At 46.6% G+C, this 22673-nt stretch overlaps 1 protein-coding gene across 1 annotated transcript; it reads left to right on the forward strand.

The window, feature by feature from the left end:
- On the forward strand, positions 1-20956 carry LOC128404978 (TLC domain-containing protein 4-like). The gene is made up of 7 exons (XM_053371124.1): positions 1-215; positions 8722-8892; positions 9572-9661; positions 12295-12353; positions 14511-14605; positions 17469-17542; positions 18489-20956. The coding sequence occupies exons 2-7, from the start codon at positions 8738-8740 to the stop codon at positions 18778-18780; spliced, it is 765 nt and encodes a 254-aa protein (XP_053227099.1). The 5' UTR covers positions 1-215; positions 8722-8737; the 3' UTR covers positions 18781-20956.
- Positions 20957-22673: the final 1717 nt, after the last annotated feature.

Below are 22673 nucleotides of genomic sequence, written 5' to 3' on the forward strand. Positions count from 1 at the left end.
AGTGTCGCCTGCCTGGGGCCCCCGCCGCGTCGCGGGCGTCTCGGTGTCCCTGCGCAAAGCAGCAGGCGCGGCCGGAGGGAGGTGCGTGCGCCTTTGCGCGTGGCGGCGCCGAAGGCTGAGGCGCGAGACCCCGGGCAGGCGGGGACCTCCAAGCGGCCGGACTGAAGCTCGGACGTCGGGCAAGCGGGAGCTGGAGGGGCTCGGCTGGGTGTCAGGTGGGTCCCGCGAGCTGTTCGCCCCGGCGGGGCGCGAGTAGAACCGGCTTTTGGAGAGGCTCTATCCGTCGCCAACCGTCCTGCTTTGCGGACGAAGCGTCTCCAAGGTCCCTCTTGGAATGGGCAGCGTTTAGTGGGGAATCCAGGCTGAAGCGGAGCTCCCCTTTCCCCCAAAGCGAAGGACATTTTGTTTTCTCGTTATTGCGCAAGGAAGTCAAAGCGTTGCTGCGACATGCTGTGCGTTTCCGTGGCTGTCGAGGGCTACCGGTGGCCACGGTGGCTGGTTGGGGGGCTGTGCGCTCCGCCTCCTCCACAGCTGGAGGCGCACGGGCAGCTGTGCGTCTGAATACCAGTTGCTGGAAACCGCGGGAAGGGTCTCTCGGGTTCGGATCCTGTTCGCTGGTTTCCCATAATGGGCATTTGGTTGGCCACGGTGAGAACAGTGGGTTAGGTGGGCCATTGGCCTGATCCAGCACACTCTTCTTAGGGAGTCCAGTTAACGATCCTTCACCGGCGCGGGGGCATATTTCTCTGGTTCCGCGATAATATCTCCTACCTCCCCATCCCGTTTGAATGAAGAGAAGCCGGAGAACTGGCTCCTTGACCTTTCTGGTAAACTGGGACCTTGGGGGTGAATTACTATGGCAAATACGTGGCAAGAGGGAGATGCACCCCGTGGCAAAGGGAACCGCAGCCTCAAAAAGGGTGGAGAAGCCCAGAGTATGTTTTGCCTGCATGTGTGATTCAGAGCATCATTAACAGAGCAATCCAGCATGTGAAGTCCTATAGAGGCACAGGGAGTATATTTTCTAGACAAAATAACTTAACAGCTGCAGTTGTATGGTTGAACATGCTTTCCACTATGTATGTGGAATCCTTTGGAAATGTAAATAAGTCTGAGATCACTTGCTTTGTCACAGCCAGCAGCATGTGTAGGTGGTTATAAGCCTACATATTTAGCTTTAACCAGTGGTGTCCAAACTTTTTTCAAAGAGGGCCAGATCCAAAGGGCCAACCAAAGTTGTTGACTTTTTTTTAAGATTGAGGTTGTTGAGCTTTTTTTAGGATTGAAGTTTTTAGGGCCGGTGGTCCGGATTAGACCCCCAGAACAGACTTTGAACATGCCTGCTTTAAGCTGTGGTCCTAGACACACTTTCCTGGGAGTAAGAGCCTTTTCATTCAGTGGGATTTACTTCTGGGCTGGCATGCGCAGAATTGGACTGTATGTCAACGATTGAGCAAGTTTAAGCCGACCTGTTGGAGTGTACATATGAAGGCTCATCGCACAGGTTAAAACTTCCATCTGAGACCTGTAAGACTGGAAGAAATTCCAAAGGTTATTAGGTGATAGGTACTGTGATGTGTCCAAGAACATAAAAAAAAATTACCTTCTGCTGAGTCAGGCCGTTGTCTATAATGCTAAGAATTCTACCTCGATTGGCAGCAGCTCTCTGAAACCTTGCACATGCGTTTCCCCCAACCCTGCTTCCTGAGATTCTTTGACTAGAGAGCCGTGGGCTTGGCATGTGCCATGGTACTGAAGGAGGAAATTCCTCAGTTGAAGTGCCATAGCCAAAATAGGTGCTCTTTGCTTTTATTTATTTATTTCTGTTGCAATATCTATATACCGCCGCCTTTGATAGCTCTCCCACAGTGGCTTACATAAACATTCAAAACCATAAAATATAACTGAAAGCAAACCATTAAAAAAACAAAACGGCAACCTAGGAACAGTACATGGCTGAGCTGAGCAATTCAGATAAAACAGATCAAAAAACAAAAAACCAGCAGCAGTTTACACAATTAAGTAGTCAGACCAGTACTTCAGTTAAAACTAGATTTTATTTCATGGAAAGGTGGTATGCAGAGCCGGCCCTCACCTGTAAAAATCTTCATGCAGGGGTTTATGGCACACCTGAACAGCAGCTGGAAGGCATGTGGGTTTGGGTATGGCATAGAGCCATGCTTGCAATCCCGCCTGTCTCTTGGAACTGCATGGCTCCGCATCTCAATAGATCACAGCAAAATCACCCCAGGACATAAGGACCTGCATATGTGGTGTAATATGCATAAGAATGGCCCTGTCATATCCCTTGGTCTTGACTAGTGTCACACGTGCTTAAATGGTTGTTGGACTACAGCTCCCGTCATCCCTGACCACTGGTCCTGCTGGCTAGGCATGATGGGAGTTGTAGTTCAACAACAGCTGGAGGCCCAAAATTGAGAAACACTGTTAACTAGTGGAAGCTCATGCAAGAACTTCTGCTGGCACAGTGGGCCTTTCTCTCCTCTTCTCCCCCTGTGCTCCTCTAAATTGGCTTGGGGTGTGTGTGTGTCGGGAGATTCCCCCCCCCAAAACAGCACACAGAGCTAAGAGTGATGATAATTTCGTACAGCAAGCTGAAAAAGCTTCTATTGATGGAATGATTGCCATAGCACTACACCATTTTCCTCCGCTCAAATTCAGGGGTATAGATACCTCCTACTGGAAGGGGACATGGCTTAGTGGTAGAAGACGTGTTTTGCACACAGAAGGTGTCAGGTAAAGAGAGAAAACTGCAAAAGCTTTTGGGAGATGCGTAGATGGTTGTGGTCAGCTTGTATGAACAGGAGCCTCTTTGCAATCATTTGGGAAGCAGAACAAATCTGTTGCAAAATTCAGTGCTAGCAACACAACTCAAAGCAGGATGCTGACAAATTAGTAGTTAAGAAACTGCCTTATATGAAGCCATACCATCACTTCAGCTGTACTTTCAGATGCCAGGGATTAAAGCAAGGACCTTTTGCACACTAAGTGCTCTTTGCTGCAAAGCACGTCTCCTGTGTGCCTGTACGTTTATCCAGTTGGGTCAAATGACATATTCAGAAGGTTGCACCCCTTTCTCCTGTGGTCCCTACTCTGGATTAGCACTCCCCAGCTGCTTTTTATTAAAGAAAACTTTGAGCATTCTAACCCTGGCACTCCAGTGCCATTTCTGGTATGACCCATAAACTGACTGGGAGGGGTCTTCCGTTCAGAGAACCACAGGTGGAAAATACACATCTTGCAAGAGAGCATTTTTAGAATAATTGAGTCAGAAGACAAATCCTATGGAAGAGTGGCAGCTTCAGGTTTTGAGGGCATTGAGCAAGATGTTCCTGAGTGGAGCCACCTGGTAGTTGCTGCCAGTGCCCATTCATTTGTCCTCTTCCTTTGTGTCAATTCAACACAGCAAGCCAGAGGAAGAGGGCAAGCTGAGTGGAGGTGGTTGCTGCTTCTGTTGTTGCTACTACTTATTCTGTCTGTCTGTCACTGCCTATTCACACAATGAGGGCAGGGGAATGGGCAGCAAGAAGGAGCAACAGCAGCAGGATGGAATACCTTGGGAATGGCAGTGAAGCCTTGGCCCAGGCATGAGCCTCTGAAGGAGTCCAGCAGTTCCAACCCTTGCTGCCTGCCCTGCTGTGAAAGAAGGACCAAAGGCACTCTGAAATGTTTAGCCTGGAGGAAAGAAGATTAGGAGGGCAAGATTAGGCTGTTTCGTTCAGAAATATTTTAAAGGATTTCAGAAAGAAGAGAGGGAACAGCCATTCCCTATGTGAACAGCAGCAATGGCCATGAATCCCAAGGAGGTTGGTTTGAGTTCAGTTCAGAACAGATTTCCTAGAGAAACTGTTGTCTTGCTTGGCCTTTTTTTCAAGGAGGGGGCAGTCAGAGAAAGGTTGAACAGACATGTGTTGGGTAGTCAACAGCACACCTTGTTGTACTGTTTTAGAACCAGTTCAAGGTTGTTTTTTCTTGTGATCATGCTCACAAATTTGTCGTAAAGTAACTGTACAAGTGGGACGCAGGTGGTGCTGTGGGTTAAACCACAGAGCCTAGGACTTGCCGATCAGAAGGTCGGCGGTTCAAATCTCCGTGACGGGGTGAGCTCCCATTGCTTGGTCCCAGCTCCTGCCAACCTAGCAGTTCGAAAGCACGTCAAAGTGCAAGTAGATAAATAGGTACCACTCCGGTGGGAAGGTAAATGGCATTTCTGTGCGCTGCTCCGGTTCGCCAGAAGTGGCTTAGTCATGCTGGCCACATGACCCGGAAGCTGTACACCGGCTCCCTCAGTCAATAAAGCGAGATGAGCATCGCAACCCCAGAGTCCGTCACAACTGGACCTAATGGTCAGGGGTCCCTTTACCTTTACCTAACTGTATGAGCTAATCCTGGGTCTGTTTATTCAGAAGTCAGCCCCACTGAATTAAATGAGAGTTGCTAACAAGTAAGGGTGCAATCCTCTAATATGGGAATAAACACCAGTGAAATCAATGGGACTTCGGAGTAGTCACTGTTTAAATGTGCACAAGGTTGCAGGCTTAATCTCCAGCTGCCCTGTCCTGTGGCAGGCCTTTACAACTCCTTCCTGGAATCTGGGCTTTGAACAGGATGCACCTTGATCAAACAATTCAGTCCAGACCAGCAAACACAGAAATAAAGCCAACCAAACACATTTCTGCTCTGCATCCAGATCTCTGTGCAAGATGCCCTTGAGAACTGTGCAGAGACCAGGTGCAGTTGTGTGACCTCTGCATATGTGGACGTGGGGGGAGTGTTTAGAAATCCTGCACCCATTGAAAGTCTGAACCAAGAGCAGATGCCCATTTCCTCATTCTGCAACACACATGTTGGTTTCAAGGTAGTTTCATGTTCCTCTGGTTTCCAACATGAACATGTGTTTTTGAACACCTGGCAAGTATTTTGTTGTTCTCAAATACACTTGCCATATGAACAGAGGGAGCTGCCTTAGTCAGACAATTAGTTCTGACTAGCTCAGGACTGCTACTCCGACACTCATAATTCATTCAAACGAAACGTTCTTCCTATAGGCTGTAGCTTCCATATGATTTGGGATGCCTCTCTGCATTATACGTTCCATAGCACCTTGTACATCTCCACTTAAAGGAGCTCCAATAGCAGACTTGGGGAAGACCCCAGTACCTTGGAGAGAAAAGTAGTGGACAGGACTAGGCAAGCTAATGGTCTGACACCAAGCTATAGAGAACTGCCTAATGTAGGAGTCAGATAGGAGAGAGGGAGACCTGGGCAATCCATTGAGAGGAACACTCTTGCCCTTATTTGATGGGCCTGCTTTTTGGAAGGACAACATGACTACCACACTACCAATTTAATTCTGCTGTGTGGAGCTGCAGGGGAATATTGGGTGTATTCCATGCCACATTCACGGTTGATACGAAATAGCGGTGTGATTGCAGATACCTGGCTTGTGCTGTGCATGGACTGATCATGTGCTCTAGATTCCTTTGGAACGAATGTGGGTTCTGATCTGAGACAAACAAGCTGGTGTGGGGCAGCATGTTCTCTAAAACGTTGCTCTTATCTGATAAGATTTGTCTCTCTGCTACCAAGCTTGATTTAACAGCCTGGCCAGAGATGGTAAAACAAGTTACTGCTTTCAGCTACTGGAGGGCACTTAATAGCCATCAGGCCGCTCCTCTGCCTCTAGCTGGCTAAACTTTCATCAACAACTTTTTCTTCCAACTCACAGAGCTCTATATTTGGGTAGGAGAGCTGAAAAAAAATCATGCCTGCCAACCATTGCACCCCTTTGGTTTCATGTACAGTGGTACCTCGGGTTACATACGCTTCAGGTTACGGACGCTTCAGGTTACAGACTCTGCTAACCCAGAAATAGTACCTCAGGTTAAGAACTTTGCTTCAGGATGAGAACAGAAATCGTGCTCCGGCAGCAGTAGGAGGCCCCATTAGCTAAAGTGGTGCTTCAGGTTAAGAACAGTTTCAGGTTAAGAACGGACCTCCGGAATGAATTAAGTACTTAACCTGAGGTACCACTATACTACCAAAGGGGCACATTGGTTGCCAGATGAGAAATATGTTTGCATTATTTTCAGCTCTCCTACCCCCCTACTTGGACTCCCAATTGCCCCAGTCTCCTTCCTACACACACACATATATTTTCTCATATTATTTTCCTTCCGTGAAAATTCATTATTTACTCCCATCCTCTTGTAGCTATTGTCTGCTGACCCCTTTAGTCCTGTCTCCTCATTTCTCTCTAGTTTTGAGAGAATCACCTTTTTGTCTCTGATAATACTCCTGTCTCCCTTCGTTCTTGGGAGTTTCTACATGCATGTTGACCACCCAGCCTGGTACCCCCAGATTCTCTTTCCACACAACTTCCTTCAGCAGCTACCTTTGGTCAAATTCTCTCCGCATTGTGACCCTCTTGATCTTGTGGAAAGAAAGGTTGCTCCAGACAATCTTTTTATTGAGCATTCAACCCGATTTACTTACACTGGTGTTGTATGATGTCAGCTCTATCAAACATTCACCCAAATCTGTTTGCACAAAGGTCTTCCCATCCGTCAGTCATGAGCACACACTTTTTAGTCCATTTTGCCATCAATTTCCTAACTGCACGAAGCCTGTGTGTTTGCTGTTCTTTTTTACAAGTGGATTTGTTGTGACAGTGCTTTAATCCACTTCAATTATGCAAATTAAATTTCCAGTATACGTCTGACTCTTTCCTGCTAAACAGTAGCAGTCTGGAGGCAACTTCCTTCTACCTCTCCATCAGCCTTCTCATCTCTCTTATTCAGTCACCACGATAGTTCTGGAACCTTTTGCCTCTTATCCTCTCCTTCCTCTCTCCTTCCTTTCCTTTCCCCCTTCCTTCAGTTTTGCAGCCTCCTCTGCGCTTCACTCCTTCGCTCCTCCCTCCCTTAGCTCCCTTCATCCCACTGATCCTAAGCCCAAGCTCACTTCTACAGTATACAGTATTTCACTTCATCTGCTCCTGTTCATGCGCAGCTCAGGAAGTCTCCTGACCCTTGCCAGCTGCTCTCGACACTGCAGGTTTGTTTTCTATGCATTTTAATGCAGCTGATTCTTGCTAACCAAAATTACCGTTCTTCTCCATTTTTAGGTCTTCCCACCCAAACTCCGCATTTTGGATATTAAGAAATAACCTGTTTTCCTTCTCTCCACCCATTTTGCACCAGATCTTCCTCCTTTACATTTTAGAGGCTCTTTTCTTGCCTGGTCTTCTTAATCTCATTAGTCTTACAGATCCCTCTTGTCTTGCCTGATTCCCCTTTTACTTCTTTCTGCCAGCGTTCAGAACCTGTCGTCCAACTGGATGTCACCAGCTATCTTACCTATATTCTCTGTGTGGGGGTCATCAGTGTATGTTCCCACTTTTGAAAGTTTCACCTGTCGCTTGCTGCTTAGATTGTTCTGGGTACATAAACCCCTGAGGGAGATCTAGTGACGCTTATCCCTTTGGCATACTTGCAATTCCTTTAGATAACACGCCTGATCCTTCCTAAGCTGCCACCTAGTTGTGCTACTTGTGCTTCCTATATCGTGCATTTTACACCATGTGCAGCCGCTTAATCCTTATGGTGTTATGACGCGCTGGTCAAGCCTCACTTTGTCCCATATATCAGAGACTGAACTTCTTCCCCACCATCGCTACTTGGTCCATGCAGTGAATTGTCAGCCCAGTAGTGGGCACTCCCATCCTGTTCTTAAAATGGGAATATATGTGCCATAGCAAAGCATATAACCAAATGTTCCTGCCTTGCAATTCACAAAAATTGCAGATCCACGGGACTGTCTAGGACCGGCTCCATATCTGTGGCTGCATCAATCAATGAGTGGGACAGAAGCTGCAGTCCTTCAGAGCTTGAGACTATGAGTCATTTGCAATATTGCCTGTGGCAGAGTAAACTGGAGAGACTGGACTGTGTGTAATCGACCCTATAATGCTCTCAACCCAGGCCCTTTGCTATATGGCTTTGAGACCAAAAATACTTCGTCTGCTACCCCTAGTGTAGCAGTTCTCAAACCTTTTTTTCCCTTTCTTTCTTTTTTGGCAAACCACTTGACAATTTACTGGGCCTTGACTGACTCCTGGATAGGTCAGTTAATCCTGGATAGCTCAGTTGGTGTGGTGTTGATAATGCCAAGGTTGCAGGTTTGATCCCCTTATGGGACAGCTACATATTCCTGCATTGCAGGGGGTTGGACTAGATGATCCTTAGGGTCCCTTCTAATTCTGTGGCAGGAAGGTAAATGGTGTTTCCATGCGCTCTGGCTTGTCACGGTGTCCTGTTGTGCCAGAAGCGGTTTAGTCCTGCTGGCCACATGACCCGGAAAGCTGTCTGTGGACAAACGCCGGCTCCCTTGCCCTGAAGCGAGATGAGCGCCGCAACCCCATAGTCGCCTATGACTGGATTTAACTGTCCAGGGGTCCTTTACCTTTTCTTTACAATTCTATGATTCTATGACTATTTAATAAACTTTTATTCAGTGTCAAGATCATGGTCAAAGCTAGTGTCACTTCAGAAAAATCAAGTGCAGGGCCAAGTGCAGATATTATTTCCTCCAAACACATGATTCTGGTGAATTTGTAGGGGGCTCCCCACCCCCAACTCTGTTCCGTCTCTCCCCCCCCCCGCTCTCCACACACACCCATACACGTTCGTCTTCTTGCAGGTGTTGCTGAGACCCAATGGAGGACTCCACTCGCCTGGGCTACTGTATTGTGGCTGGCAGCTTTGTGGCCTTCCAATTCTTCTTCTCCGCTGTCAGCCCACAGTTATCTTTGTCGCTGAGTTCCAGATATTCCACCCTTCCATCAGTCAAGCAGAACGAATGGAATTCCAGGTACAGGGGTAACTCGGGTTATAAACACCTCAGGTTACAGACTCTGCTAACCCAGAAGTAGTACCTCAGGTTAAGAACTTTACCTCAGGATGAGAACAGAAATGGTGCGCCAGTGGCGCGCCGGCAGCAGGAGGCCCCATTAGCTAAAGTGGTACCTCAGGTTAAGAACGGACCACCAGAACGAATTACCGTATTTTTTGCACTATAAGACGCACCAGACCATAAGACGCACCTAGTTTTTGGAGGAGAGAAACAAGAAAAAAAATATTCTGAATCCCAGAAGCCAGAACAGCGATCCCTCTCGCTGTTCTGGCTTCTGGGATAGCTGCGCAGCCTGCATTCGCTCCATAAGACGCACACACATTTCCCCTTACTTTTTAGGAGGGAAAAGGTGTGTCTTATAGAGCGAAAAATACGGTAAGTTTGTAACCAGAGGTACCACTGTATAGTATGTTTAAGTGGTCGGGGAGGTGGGACGTGGAGAGTCCTGCAGCTCTCTCACACACTCTCAGCTAGTTCAGTTTGAGAACCTCTCCCCGCTTAGCATGTGAGAAGCCTTGGAGCATCGCTTGTTTTGCAGAAAAAAATTGTGAATGTGTACATGAGTGCACATGCGGGGGGGGGGGAGTGACACAAGCACTGCAGTCATGGTGTAACCCTATCTTATCCTCCTCCCTAGATGTGTGTCCACCCTCCATGCTGTGATAGTAGGCCTCTTCTGCCTCTGCATCCTTTGGTTTGACGATGCTGTAAATGCCAACCCTATCTGGTAAGAAGGAAAGGCCCTCCTGGCTTGCTCGCACGCTTCCTCTGACCACTTTGCTGCCCAGGCTTGCATGTGCAGATTCGTCAAGTCTGCCCTCCCCAGAGAGAGAGAGAGAGGAGGAAGAACTGGTGCATGTGAGCTTGATGGGACACATTGTGCTAGGAAGGCATGAAGGGTTGTTTTGTGTCGGGGAAGAATAGCCCCTTGTGTTTCTTGAGATTTAGGATTGCGGGAGGGGGGCGGGCACAGCTTCTGGGCCAGGGCTGGCAGTGGGCCTAAAGAGGTGTTTATGTTGTTGCCCAAGCCATATCCCCCTGCTCCCTTCCTCCCGCCCGCTCTGCTTGCAATGCACATATCCATGCCTTTCTTTCAGTTAGCCTCACATTGCTCCTGAGCGGGGCTGGCTAAGTGAGTCCCTAAAGCTCAGCAGGCATTTTGGTCTGCACCCTGGTATTTCTGTTCCTTTCTTACCAACACATCTGTGACCCTGACTAGTCGACTTCACTGTCTTGGAGCACGCAGCCCACTGTCAGCTTATGTCCAATCCGGCTTAGATTCACCAGCTACATGTGGAATATTAGCTGTGTACGTCTTTGTGGTAATATAAGGCTGTATCCAAGAGATGCAGGTGGCACTGTGGGTTAAACCACAGAGCCTAGGACTTGCTGATCAGAAGGTTGGCAGTTCGAATCCCCACAATGAGGTGAACTCCCGTTGCTCGGTCCCTGCTCCTGCCAACCTAGCAGTTCGAAAGCACGTCAAAGTGCAAGTAGATAAATAGGTACCGCTCTGGCGGGAAGGTAAACGGCGTTTCCGTGTGCTGCTCTGGTTCACCAGAAGCGGCTTAGTCATGCTGGCCACATGACCCGGAAGCTGTACGCCGGCTCCCTCGGCCAGTAAAGCGAGATGAGCGCCGCAACCCCAGAGTCCGCCATGACTGGACCTAATGGTCAGGGGTCCCTTTACCTTTACCTTTACCTTAAGGCTGTATCCAGACCAGCCCTCAACCTGAGGGCTGTGAGACCACAGTCACCGGCATCAGGGTTGTCAGTGATTGGGGAAAGACCAGGTTTTGCTCCCACCTTGTTACAACTTCTCTCTTTTTTTTGTTCTTTCTCCCACAGAAGCAGCTAGCTCCTATTGTCTAGTTTACATCAATCCTTACGGTCAGTTGTAATCTGTGAGGGAAAATCTTAAAGACCCATGGGTGTGTTTTACACAGTTTCAACAACAAGGAATTGGGCAGGGGGACTGCTAGAGACACAGCCTCCTTTTCATCTAGAGATGGGTATCCTATGACCTTCCAGAAGTTGATGGACTGCAAGTCCCACCAGTCCTGACCAGCATGGCAGATGGTGAGGGATGAGGAGAAATGCTGTAGCTCAACACTATATAGAGCACTAGTCACCCACCTTTTTGGAACAGTGCGTACATTTCAGATTTTGAGAGAGCTCTGGGTGTCCCAGACAGAAAATAGCTGCTGTGGGGAGAGGGTTTGCCATAATACAAAATGGCTGCCATGGGCAGCATAGCATAACACATTAATAATAATAATAATAATAATAATAATAATAATAATAATAATAAAAAATACCCTGCCCATCTGGCTGGGTTTCCCCAGCCACTCTGCGCGGCTTACAGCATATCTAAAAACATAAAGCCTTAAAGCCTTAAAAACTTCCCAAAATAGGGCTGCCTTCAGATGTTTTCTAAAAATCAGATAGTTGTTTATTTCCTTGACATCTGATGGGAGGGCATTCCACAGGGCGGGCACCACCACTGAGAAGATCCTCTTCCTGGTTCCCTGTAACTTCACTTCTCACAGTGAAGGAACCAGCAGAAGGCCCTCAGAGGAGGACCTCAGTGTTAAAGATAAAGTCACCCCTAACAACCTTACACTTTCCATGGGAAGTCACCTATGGCCTGCTGGTCTTGATTGTGCAGTTCGCACAATATTGGTTTTACACACACACACACACACACACACACACAGAGAGAGAGAGAGAGAGAGAGAGAGATGCTGTTGCTGTTTATGGAACAGGCAGCATTCCTCAGTACCAGGAAAAATATTGAAGGTAGCTACATAACATTCATTCTTATTTGAATGAAATTTCTGAGGAGGTGCCTGCACATTTTGCCTCATAACTTTCTTCATGGGGGTGGGGTGGGGGTAGGACTAGAGACTGACTTTCTTTTTAAAAAATGAAAGCTCAGAGTCTGGGGCACCAGTGAAAGCCTTTTCAGGCACAAGTTGGCAACCCCTAGTATAGAGGGTCATAGGTTACCCATCCCAGCAAGTTGTTTGTCATCACTAGTCTAAACCAAACATGTAAAATACAAAAGAAAGAAAGACCTGAAGATGTTTCATGGTGATGGAGCAAAGCAAGGGCCTCGTGTCTTTTTTCTGCACGCAGACGGTATGAAAGACTGCTGATCTGGATACACCCATAGTGCATTGTAGCAGACAGTCCATTTTTGCCCAGCCTCTCTTACTGAGTCAGGGAGGTCTTTTCCATCTAACACCATGTGGTGCTTCTTGCACGTGAGAAAGAAAGAAACTGGCACCTATTGAAGTAGGGTTGATTCATCTCCCAGAAGCAGATCTTACCATTCTCCCACTCTTTCATCCTTTGCAGGGGAGACCCGTGGCTCGTCAAGCTGAACATAGCTGTCACGTGTGGATACTTGCTGTATGGTAAGTATCATGTCCCCCATTTCATTGGGCAGGCTAGAAAGGCCAAGGCTGGTAGCAGAAGTTTTTTGAGGAAGCATGCTGTTCACCACAGCCACAGTTTGCCTTTCTATTCCTTGGCCTGCTGCCATCAGATGCCACGGGGGATATCTCGCCCTGACCCAAGACCCATTAAAGTGAACAGGAAAGGTGCTTCTGTACTGAGGCATTCCCAGTGGATTGGGCCCCAAAGAATCACCCTAAAACAAAACATAGGAGCTTGTGCTTCCCCACTTCCCATCTCATAGCGAAGGGGAAATTTGAACTGCCCCAAAAGAAGAAAAGCTTTGCAGCTGAGGCTGCGTAGGGAAAAAACATACTGGTGTGTGTTATCTGCTGTCCTGTTTGCTTGTTTTATGTTTCTTATTTTGTTGTGCTGTTTATCTATTGCTTTTATTGTGGTTATCTATAGCTTCACTGTAAGTCATTTTGAGCAGCTTTTAGGTGCAAAAGTGGAATAAAAGGTGTCTAAATATTTTTTTAAGTACACAATCACTTGTGATGTACAGCATCTTTTTGGTGAATTTCATCCAGCGATTTAGTTCTGTGAGAAGTGAATTTGAAGCCCTGTTTCTTCTGCCAGAGAGTCTCTTGCAGCCTCTATCAATTCACTCTCACTCTTCTCAGTTACCCATTGGTAAAGTTTTTATTTGCTTACTTGCATCCATATCCTTCTTCCCAAGGTGGCAAACATGCAGTTCCCAAGTGATCTCTCATCCAGGAAGTGAATGATGGCCTCATGTGCCTTCAGACAAAACTCTGGAAATCACAAGTTATGTCAATCCAATAACACACAAAAATTATCATATAGCATAGAGTTCCTCTGGATTCCATTGCAGACCCAATCCACACTTCCCAGACCAGATCAGAATGCAACAATCTTTCTGATTTGCACTTCTCAGTCCTTACCTAGAAACATGCCACGGCATATTAAAAATGTGTCTTTTAGGATAACATATATTTAGAAATGTGTACATTCAGATAAAATATGTATTTAACCCAATAACATTTTCAAACATTTTAACAGGAAGGTTTTTGATGTCTGACGTTTCATTATGTTTTTATATTCTGCTAGAAGCCGTCCAGAGTGGCTGGGGAAACCCAGCCAGATGGGTGGGGTATAAATAATAAAATAATTTATAATTTTATAAATAACCAAAATTATCCAAATCTGGTTTAGTAATAACAACAACAACAACAACAATAATAATAGAGACATTTGGTGGATGCAGTGGGAATGGGTTTGTTAGCCAATTAAAACAAAAACAAAAAACCAACCAATATGTTGTTTATGGAGTTCTGAGAGTCTTAATTTGCCGAAATTCACATTCCGGTTTTTGTCAAGGTCATTAAAGAAAAGGGAAAACTGTGGTCCAGGGTGAAGCAGGCCCATAGGGCAGAGGAGAATACAGTGGGGAGGATGTAAAGTTCTTGGAGTTGTTCTGGGTGAAGAAAGCTCATCCCAAATACTGGGATCCACGCTTAGTTCTGGAAGAAGGCTGAAACACCCTATGTATTTCAAAGGATTATTATGATGTGATGGGGACTATATAAGGTTTCTAGATTTCCTCAGCGGTAGATAATATGTGAGGGGGGAGGGAGCCCCTGCAATCCCTGCAATGGGGTGAGCTCCCGTTGCTCTGTCCCAGGTCCTGCCAGCCTAGCAGTTCAAGAGCATCTCAGTGCAAGCAGATAAACAGGTACCACTGTGGTGGGAAGGTAAACGACGTTTCCACACACTCTGGCTTCTATCACAGTGTCCCGTTGCGCCAGAAGTGGTTTAGACATGCTGCCCACATGACCCGGAAAGCTGTCTGTGGACAAACGCCGACTCCCTCGGCCTGAAAAGTGAGATGAGCGCCACAACCCCATAGTCACCTTTGACTGGACTTAACCGTCCAGGGGTCCTTTACCTTTTTAACCTTTTTTCCTACCCCATTTAAATCTTCACCTTTTAAATCTCTGCCTGCAGGTTGGCTGTTAAAAGAAGAATCACGGGGTCAGGGGTGGAAACATGTCGGCCTTGCTCTGTTACTAGCCATGCTTGAACCTTGTATCCTGCCTGCTCATCTCCCAGTAAATCTTCCTTGTGCGTATGTTGTGTTGTGTTCTGAATTCTAGATCTGTTGCTGCTAGTGCGGTACTGGAGGACATTGGGAGATTCGCTTTTCGTTTGCCACCACTTGGCAGCGCTATACGCTTATGGATACGTGTTGGTTAGTTCCAGAGTCCTTTAGCTATTGGGGAGGAGGGAGGGGGAGAGGTTTCCTCTTACAGTATTCTTCATTCTTGTTTCTTTTTCTAAAAGAAAAAAAACCCATTCTTCATCAATCCCTTTGCTTCACTCCGCTCTGCTACAGCTTTCAGTGCTGCATCGTTCCATCCCAACCCACAGAAACCGGCCATCATCAGGGCAAAAAAAAGGACATGGTCTGAAATCTGGACCAGGGAAAATAAAGAGAATTAGTATAGCACAGAATGAAATTTCTCCCCCTCCGCTTCCAGTGATCGGTTGGCTGAGAAATATAACTTCCATATGTCTGAGAACTCCTGATTTACTTTTCATTTCCATGCTCCAGGAACTTTAAAAAAAAAATTTTAAGAGACAGAGAGCGTGTGCCATGGGGAGCAACCATAAGCATGATTACTCAGAAATAAGTCCCATTAAGTTAAATGGGATTGACCCACTAATTTGTGTGTTTAGGATTGAAACCTAAAAAGGTGTTGTATGGAAATGAAGTATAAAGATTGCCTCCAGGTTCACCGTCTAGAACAGGAACGACAAACCTGTGGCCCTCCAGATGTCGCTGAACTACAACTCCCATAATTCCTGACCTTCAGACAAGCTGGGTGGGACTAAGGGCAACAGGAGTCCATCAACATCTGGAGGACTACAGGTTATTCATCCTTGGCTGAGAAGAACAAGATATGCTGGGAAGGGAGAACGACAGACATTTTGGAAGCATAATGAGAAGTAACATTGGTATGTCACATTAAAGAGGGGGAATGTAAAAGTTTTTTTTATCTCGGTTTAACTTTTTATTCCATCACTAAGCTCTTTGTGAAATGGTGGAATTATTTTCCCCTCGTCAGAAATAACCACCACCACCAAAGTTAATTTATTAATCAGCTTCCTAAGCACAGTCTTAAGGTGATTTACACATGAAATAATGAAAAACTCAAAAACAAGCATATTTAAAACAAGACTAGAAGTCTTAACACTTGTGAGGAAGACCTGTTAATTCAGCTGATAAACAGAAATATCTTCAACTGTTTCCGGAAAGTGCAGACACCGGGCGCCTGTCATATCTCGTATGAGGAGGTGGAGAGTCCTGTTCAAGAGGAATCCATGTGTGCTTCTAAGTTGTGCTTGTTCTGCTCAGCCATTGATTGATTTAGCAACCTTGGAGGAAGTAGTGTTTCCTCAAGACTCTTTACCTCATCTGCAGAATAGCCAATTATAACATAGGCTGCCTTCTACATAGGCATTTATTCACATGCTGCTTATATGCCAAAATGGCTTCTAAGCACTTTGCAACTATAAAATCAGTCCATAATTAAAATACACAATAACGTTGAAACATCCTCACTTAAAATATACAGTAGAACAAACAATTACAAAGCATAAAATTAAAACCGTTAAAAGCAGTTAAAACGAAACAGTCACATGTTGGATTCAAGGGAATGTTTACCTAGCTAGAAAATGATAAGGAAATGTTGGCATCACATTGAGCCTTGAGGTTAACATAACAGCAATCCTTTGCACACTTAACATGGAAGCAACTGCTGGGAATTCAGTGGGAAGAAGAGTCCACCATCTCTCATGGATGAGGCTATGCTGCAATCTTCTCATACTTGGAAGCTAGTTTTGCTAAATGAAATGGAGATTTTTTTTACAATCAATAACAGAGTTTGTGTTACTAGTAAATGGGTTTGGAGGGTGGTCAGGCCCCAACACCATTTACCCCAGATTAATATAACTTCAGCCCACATCGGAGGACTCCTGCCCCCACTGCTGACTACCTCGCCCTTTCTGGCTCTTTCTCTTTCCTGAAAGCATTAACTCTTGAATCCCCTGTGGTCATTCTCCTGTGCACAGCCCAGCGTGCTCCTTCATAGCAAATGGAGTCAGCTAGAGCAATACTCCTCCTGCAACAGATGTTCCTAAAATTCTCAATTCATTTCAAGGGGAATTGAACAGGAAAAGGACCCATGAGATTGTGCCTGTCTTCTGACATGCAATTAGGCATTTGTAAGGGACTTGCTAGGGATGCAGGTGGCGCTGTGGGTTAAACCACAGAGCCTAGGACTTGCTGATCAGAAGGTCGGCGGTTCAAATCCCTGCGATGGGGTGAGCTCCCATTGCTCGGTCCCTGCTCCTGCCAACCTAGCAGTTTGAAAGCACATCAAAATGCAAGTAGATAAATAGGTACCACTCTAGCGGGAAGGTAAATGGCGTTTCCATGTGCTGCTCTGGTTTGCCAGAAGCGGCTTAGTCATGCTGGCCACATGACCCGGAAGCTGTACGCTGGCTCCCTCGGCCAATAAAGCGAGATGAGCGCCGCAACCCCAGAGTCGGCCACGACTGGACCTAATGGTCAGGGGTCCCTTTACCTTAAGGACTTGCTTGGATGGATTCGCAAAACCCAGCCCAGTAAAGTTGCTTACGTATTGCATGCTAGTCGTGTTACTGAACTGGTTCAGTTCACGTATTTGGAACACAAAACAAAGAAGCGGGTATTGCAGACCAGCTTCTATTGGTAAAGATATGCACAGGTTGGGCAGGATCCTGTTGGATGGACAGACATTAAAATTGTTTTGCATCATTCAGGATGGAAAAGCCCAGCGACCAAGGCGTGGGTGGCACCAAGGAGTCTGGCTGTACTGGTATTCTGCTCTGCTGCTCTCTAACACTTCTCTGCTTGGCTTCCTTGCTGTTGAGAGAAAGGGAGGTCGGGCTCTTTGCTTGGTACCTGAGAGCTGCCTGAATCTTCTGGCACTGGAAAAAGCGAGGCCTTTGGCACTGTCTTGGGGAACAGTGAGGCCAGCATCTCAAGGTTTCTCTTTCTGTCCCCACAGAGCCGAGGGGTACTGCCCTACTTTGCCAATTTCCGTCTCCTCTCGGAACTCTCCACGCCCTTCGTGAACCTGCGGTGAGTTTTCTGATGGAGTAAGTCAAGGGCTTTTATGGTTTCAGGAGCTTCTTCACATACCTGTGACATCCATTTGATAATGTGGGTCTGCATATCCTTTTCATAGCAAAAGGAACAGGCTTGTGGAAAGCAGCTGTTCTCCAGGCCCCTCACAAGGAGCCACAGTAAAGCCCCTCACTTCCTAAATGGCCCCGGCCCAGTATACCTGAAGGAGCGGCTCCACCCCCATTGTTCAGCCCGGACACTGAGGTCCACAGCTCAGAGGGCCTTCTGGTGGTTCCCTCACTGCAAGAAGTGAGGTTATAGGGAACCAGGCAGAGGGCCTTCTCAGTAGTGATGCCCGCCCTTGACATCCCATCAGATGTCAAGGAAATAAACAACTACCTGACTTTTAGAAGACATCTAAAGGCAGCCCTATTTAGAGAGGTTTTTAATGCTTGATGTTTTATTGTGTTTTTAATATTCCGTTGGGAGCTGCCCAGAGTGGCTGGGGGATAAATTATTATTATTATTATTATTATTATTATTATTATTATTATTATTCCACAGTCAACATCTTAAGTCCTTTGGGTGGCCACCACTAAGGAAGCTCAGCTCACTCCTGATCCCTTAATCCTAGAGGAATTACCATAGGTGGCCCTGTGTTCCACCAACCAGTGAAGCTTAATGGGGGATGCAGAGGGCACCCCCTTGAATTCATAGCACTGACCCCATTCCAAGCTCAAGAAACTGCTGAGAAAATGGCTACATCGTCCTATCTGGAAGAACCATGGCTGATTTAATGCTGCTGAATTCTTGGTTCCCTATACCTCACTAGAGGTCTGGAATAATCCTGTGGATGACTTGTGGTTTTGTTTTCTTCAAAGAGGTGGAAGGAAGGGGTGGCAGCTCCCTGGGTGGTTTTTTATATATATACATTTGACACAATACTTTTGCCTTATCTCAGGTGGTTCCTGGATGCAGTTGGCTGGCCACGCTCTTCCTGGGTCGTCTTGGCCAATGGCCTGGCCATGATGGTGGTCTTCTTTGTGGTTCGGATTGCCGTCATCCCCAGCTATTACATGCAAGTCTACTCCTGGTATGGGACTCCTGAGTATGAGCGCCTGGGCCTGGGTGTACAGCTGGCCTGGATCGGGCCCAGCCTAGCCTTGGAAGTACTTAATATGGTCTGGATGTATCGCATCACTCGGGGCTTCTACCGAGCCGTCTGCCGGTCCGTGTCTCGCAAGGCAGCATGAGGATGTTGAGAACGGGGCAGTACTTGGTCAGGAACACAGAGACTCTTAAGTACTTCTGGACCACGCTGGAAACTCCCCCTTCTAATACCCTTAGAAGCCAGTAGCCATAGGAACTGCTTCTGACCATCCCCTTGGCCCAGGCAGACAACCCTGGATCCATACAACCGGAGCATTTGTTTGTTTTTTCTTCCATCATCTTGGCCACCCTGAACAGAATGAGCAACTGGAGAACAACATCCATCTCAATTTTGGGGATGGACTCTCTGGGCATTTAACATGGTTCAAAATGTATAGTTTAAACTCTTTCTGTGTGTATAGCACAGGAATATCCTTTGGCTCACATGGGTGGGTGTTGAGCAAAGAGAGATATAGCTGGATCAACAGTTGCCTGGTCTTTGTGACTTCAGGCTTAGACTGTGACAGCGTGTCTAAACAGCTCATTGCCTTGTTTCAGCTACATGTCTATCAGTTGGAAGGAAAAATATGCACCATTGCCTCCAGGGAAGAGGGGCCTGGTTTTCTGTTGGAGGGATACTTTAGAGGAAGAGAGAAGGGACGAATGGAAACCGTTCTGCCACTTTGGCCAATGGCTCTTTGTTCTTTTATAGAAGTATGTTGGGAGAATGAAATAGGCTGAATGCATACAGGAGGAAACTGTCAAGCGAGGCACTGAAAATGGTGGATTGGACGGCAGTAGTAAATACTGGAAGACAGTGTTTGGAAAAAGGTGCTTCCACTCTAACAGGTTGGGGCGGAACTTGACATTCCTTCGTACCAGGGTCCTCAGAACGCCGTCCTCAGCAAAACAAGGCTTCATAACTCTCTTCACTTGGGCATAACCACGACACTACTCTTGGCTGTGCTCTCTTTTGTTCTGAGAGCTCAAAAGTAAAGAGGTTGACACAAAAAGGCCTGAGCGGAACTAGTTCAAAGCAAACTGTGAGGTTGTTGGGGGCGGGCGGGGCCGACCCAGTTACCTTTCACAAGAACTACTCCAACAGGTGTTGGCTGCCATTCTGAACCCAGGCATCTCTCCTTGAGACAGCATCCTTCTTCAGAGGAAAATTGCATCATTCCAGCACAATACTGCAATATTCTGTTGTACGTCAGTCGTAATATTGAGTGCAGCAGTGTGGATTATGGCTTCCTAAAAGTCACTGATAATGTCATGTGTCACATGTGAACATAAGAAGAGCTTGCTGGATCAGGCTCATGCCCCCCAAAAAACACACACATTGTGTGCATGGCAAACTGTGACAGCAAGGCCCCAGCTGTGGAGATCTGGTGTTGTGAGCGTCACATTGCTGCTGAACGTGGGAAATAGATGTGTCCCATTCCTCTGTGGTTACTCATAGTGAAATTAAGATGCAACTGTGAGAATGGCCCAGGTGAATTTCCGGGTGATTTGTATCTTTGATTCACCTTAGGGACCAACTGCAGAAGAACAGTTGCTTCTATCTCGCCCCTCTGCACACACATTCTGATGATACACTGCTTACAACAAGTTGTCAGGGGTTTAGCATTCTGTTTGCAAGGTTCATTGCACTGATGCTATTACTTCCTTACTTGTTCTCTAATGCTGAATCTTCCCCTGCCCCCCCAGCACTAAACACAACAGAGTTATTCCATCTCTAAGGCTGAGGGGGGAACACAGGAAGTTTACCTGTGCCTAAACCAGCTGAAATGGAGCCCCCATTAATTTCTGTGGGTTTGCACAGGAGCCTTTTCTTGGGAACTCTGCTTCTAAGGTTGCGCTGGACCAAATATACCAACACCAGGTGCTTAACGTCTTGAGGTAGACTTCAATAAGAATTTATATGCTCTGGGTCAACTTCTACCATTCCTCTACCTGGCTGCTAGGAGAGCAAGCTAATTTTTAAGAAGCTTGTGAAAGCATTGTTCCCAAATCTGTGCCTTAAAATGCTTCTCCAAGCACTTGGCATCACCCTGGAAAAGTACCCTCCAGTTTGTGGTAAGGGTACAGCTGCCGGCATACATCATTTCACTATGAACAAATTTATGCCACAAATTCAAGCAGTGGAAATTGTGTTGTTGATTTTCTCTGCTGTTCAGATGGTTTAATCCTCAACTATGCAGCATTTTTTAATTTTCTAACCTCCATTTATTAACTGGAATCAGTGAGCATTAATATAAAAAATAAGATTAATTTATTAAATTTTGGCTTCCTCTACTCATTCTTGTCTGTGTGTGTGTGTGTGTGTGTGTGTGTTGCATTTGGTGGATGTTAGGGTTGTAATACATCTGAAATTTCCCGGACATAGCCAGGATTTGGCTAATGGAAACAGTGCCTGGGTGGAAAACGCTTAAATGTCTGGGAAGTATGGCACCCCAAAACTCAACAACTTTTGTGTTTGGATTTTCACTTTTTGAAATATGGCAACCCTAGTTTAGACATGTTATTGGCAGAGAAGTCTGCACCACATATGGAAAGCTCAACCCTGAAGCCTTCTTCCCACTGTGCTTCCTTGCATGTCTTCCCCTCTGCGTTTCTCAAGTAGTACACCTGATGCAGTGAGCCATGGATAGACACCATGCACATCAAAATAACTGGGAAGCTGAGATGACCCCAAAACAAATGTGTCCAGGACCCAAGAACAACAGGCCCAGCCTGGCCTCCTGCCCAGCTGGAAGACGGCAGACTTTAAAAATGTATGCAGCTGCTTCCATTGAGAGGTAAAGGTAAAGGGTCCCCTGACCATTATGTCCAGTCGTGGCCGACTCTGGGGTTGTGGCGCTCATCTCACTTTATTGGCCAAGGGAGCCGGCGTACAACCAGAGCAGCGCACAGAAACGCCGTTTACCTTCCCGCCGGAGCAGTACCTATTTATCTACTTGCACTGGTATGCTTTCGAACTGCTAGGTTGGCAGGAGCAGGGACCAAGCAACGGGAGCTCACCCTGTCACGGGGATTTGAACCATTGGCCTTCTGATCAGCAAGTCCTAGGCTCTGTGGTTTAACCCACAGAGCCACCTGTGTCCCTCTCCATTGAGAGAGGTGTCTACAAGTGGATTAGGAACTGGGCGGCAGCAGGTGATATGGACAGAAGCAACTAGGAACAAAAGGAATACCTCTTAAACCAAAATGAACAGCTAGACAAGACACCGTATCTGGCCAAGTTGATTCCTAGAGTGGATAATATGCAGAGGAAGAAAAGGGGGAGCTTTCGCTAACGACGCTTTATGTCTGAGTAGCTGGCAAAGTTTTGAGCAATGGAGTCATTCAATGAAAAGTTCTGCGTAAGTAATAGCAGCAACTGCATTTATATCATAGGAGCCAACTCCTTGGGGTCGACTTCCCTTTGGTCGCCCAATAAAATATTTGAGGGGACCGCTGCCCCAAAGTTGATGGGCATTGCCATTCAGGTGCTGCATGCATGCTGTGTCCCATGTTTGATTATGCAGGGTGGGGTTTACATGCCCCCCCATATTTTATTCAAATTGGCACCCCTGATTTATATGGTACTTGAGTGTTCAGAGTGCTTCACACAGTCTCATTGTCCTTAAGGAAATGCTGTCCTGGAACCAGTCAGAGACCTAACCCTTCTTACTGGTTTATCTCTGGTTGTAAAAATACAGTCAGGGTGCTGAGCCAGCGATTCTTAGTGCTGCCCAATCATGGATCTTCCCTTGAAAAGCAACGTGGCAATGGACTTGCAAGTTGATGTTTGCTCCAAATCAGCTTTAAAGAGCAGGAAAAGCCTGAGGTTAAAAATAATAAAAATAACGCTTGGACACAGGGTGGGTAGTGTGTTTTGCATACCTTACAATCCGGATGGCACATTTGGCGCTTCTCAACTACATCCCTGGATTACAGTGGTACCTCGGGTTAAGTACTTAATTCGTTCTGGAGGTCCGTTCTTAAGCTGAAACTG

Source organism: Podarcis raffonei, chromosome 17, assembly GCF_027172205.1.
Source record: "Podarcis raffonei isolate rPodRaf1 chromosome 17, rPodRaf1.pri, whole genome shotgun sequence".
In the NCBI taxonomy this organism is placed as follows: Eukaryota; Metazoa; Chordata; class Lepidosauria; order Squamata; family Lacertidae; genus Podarcis; species Podarcis raffonei.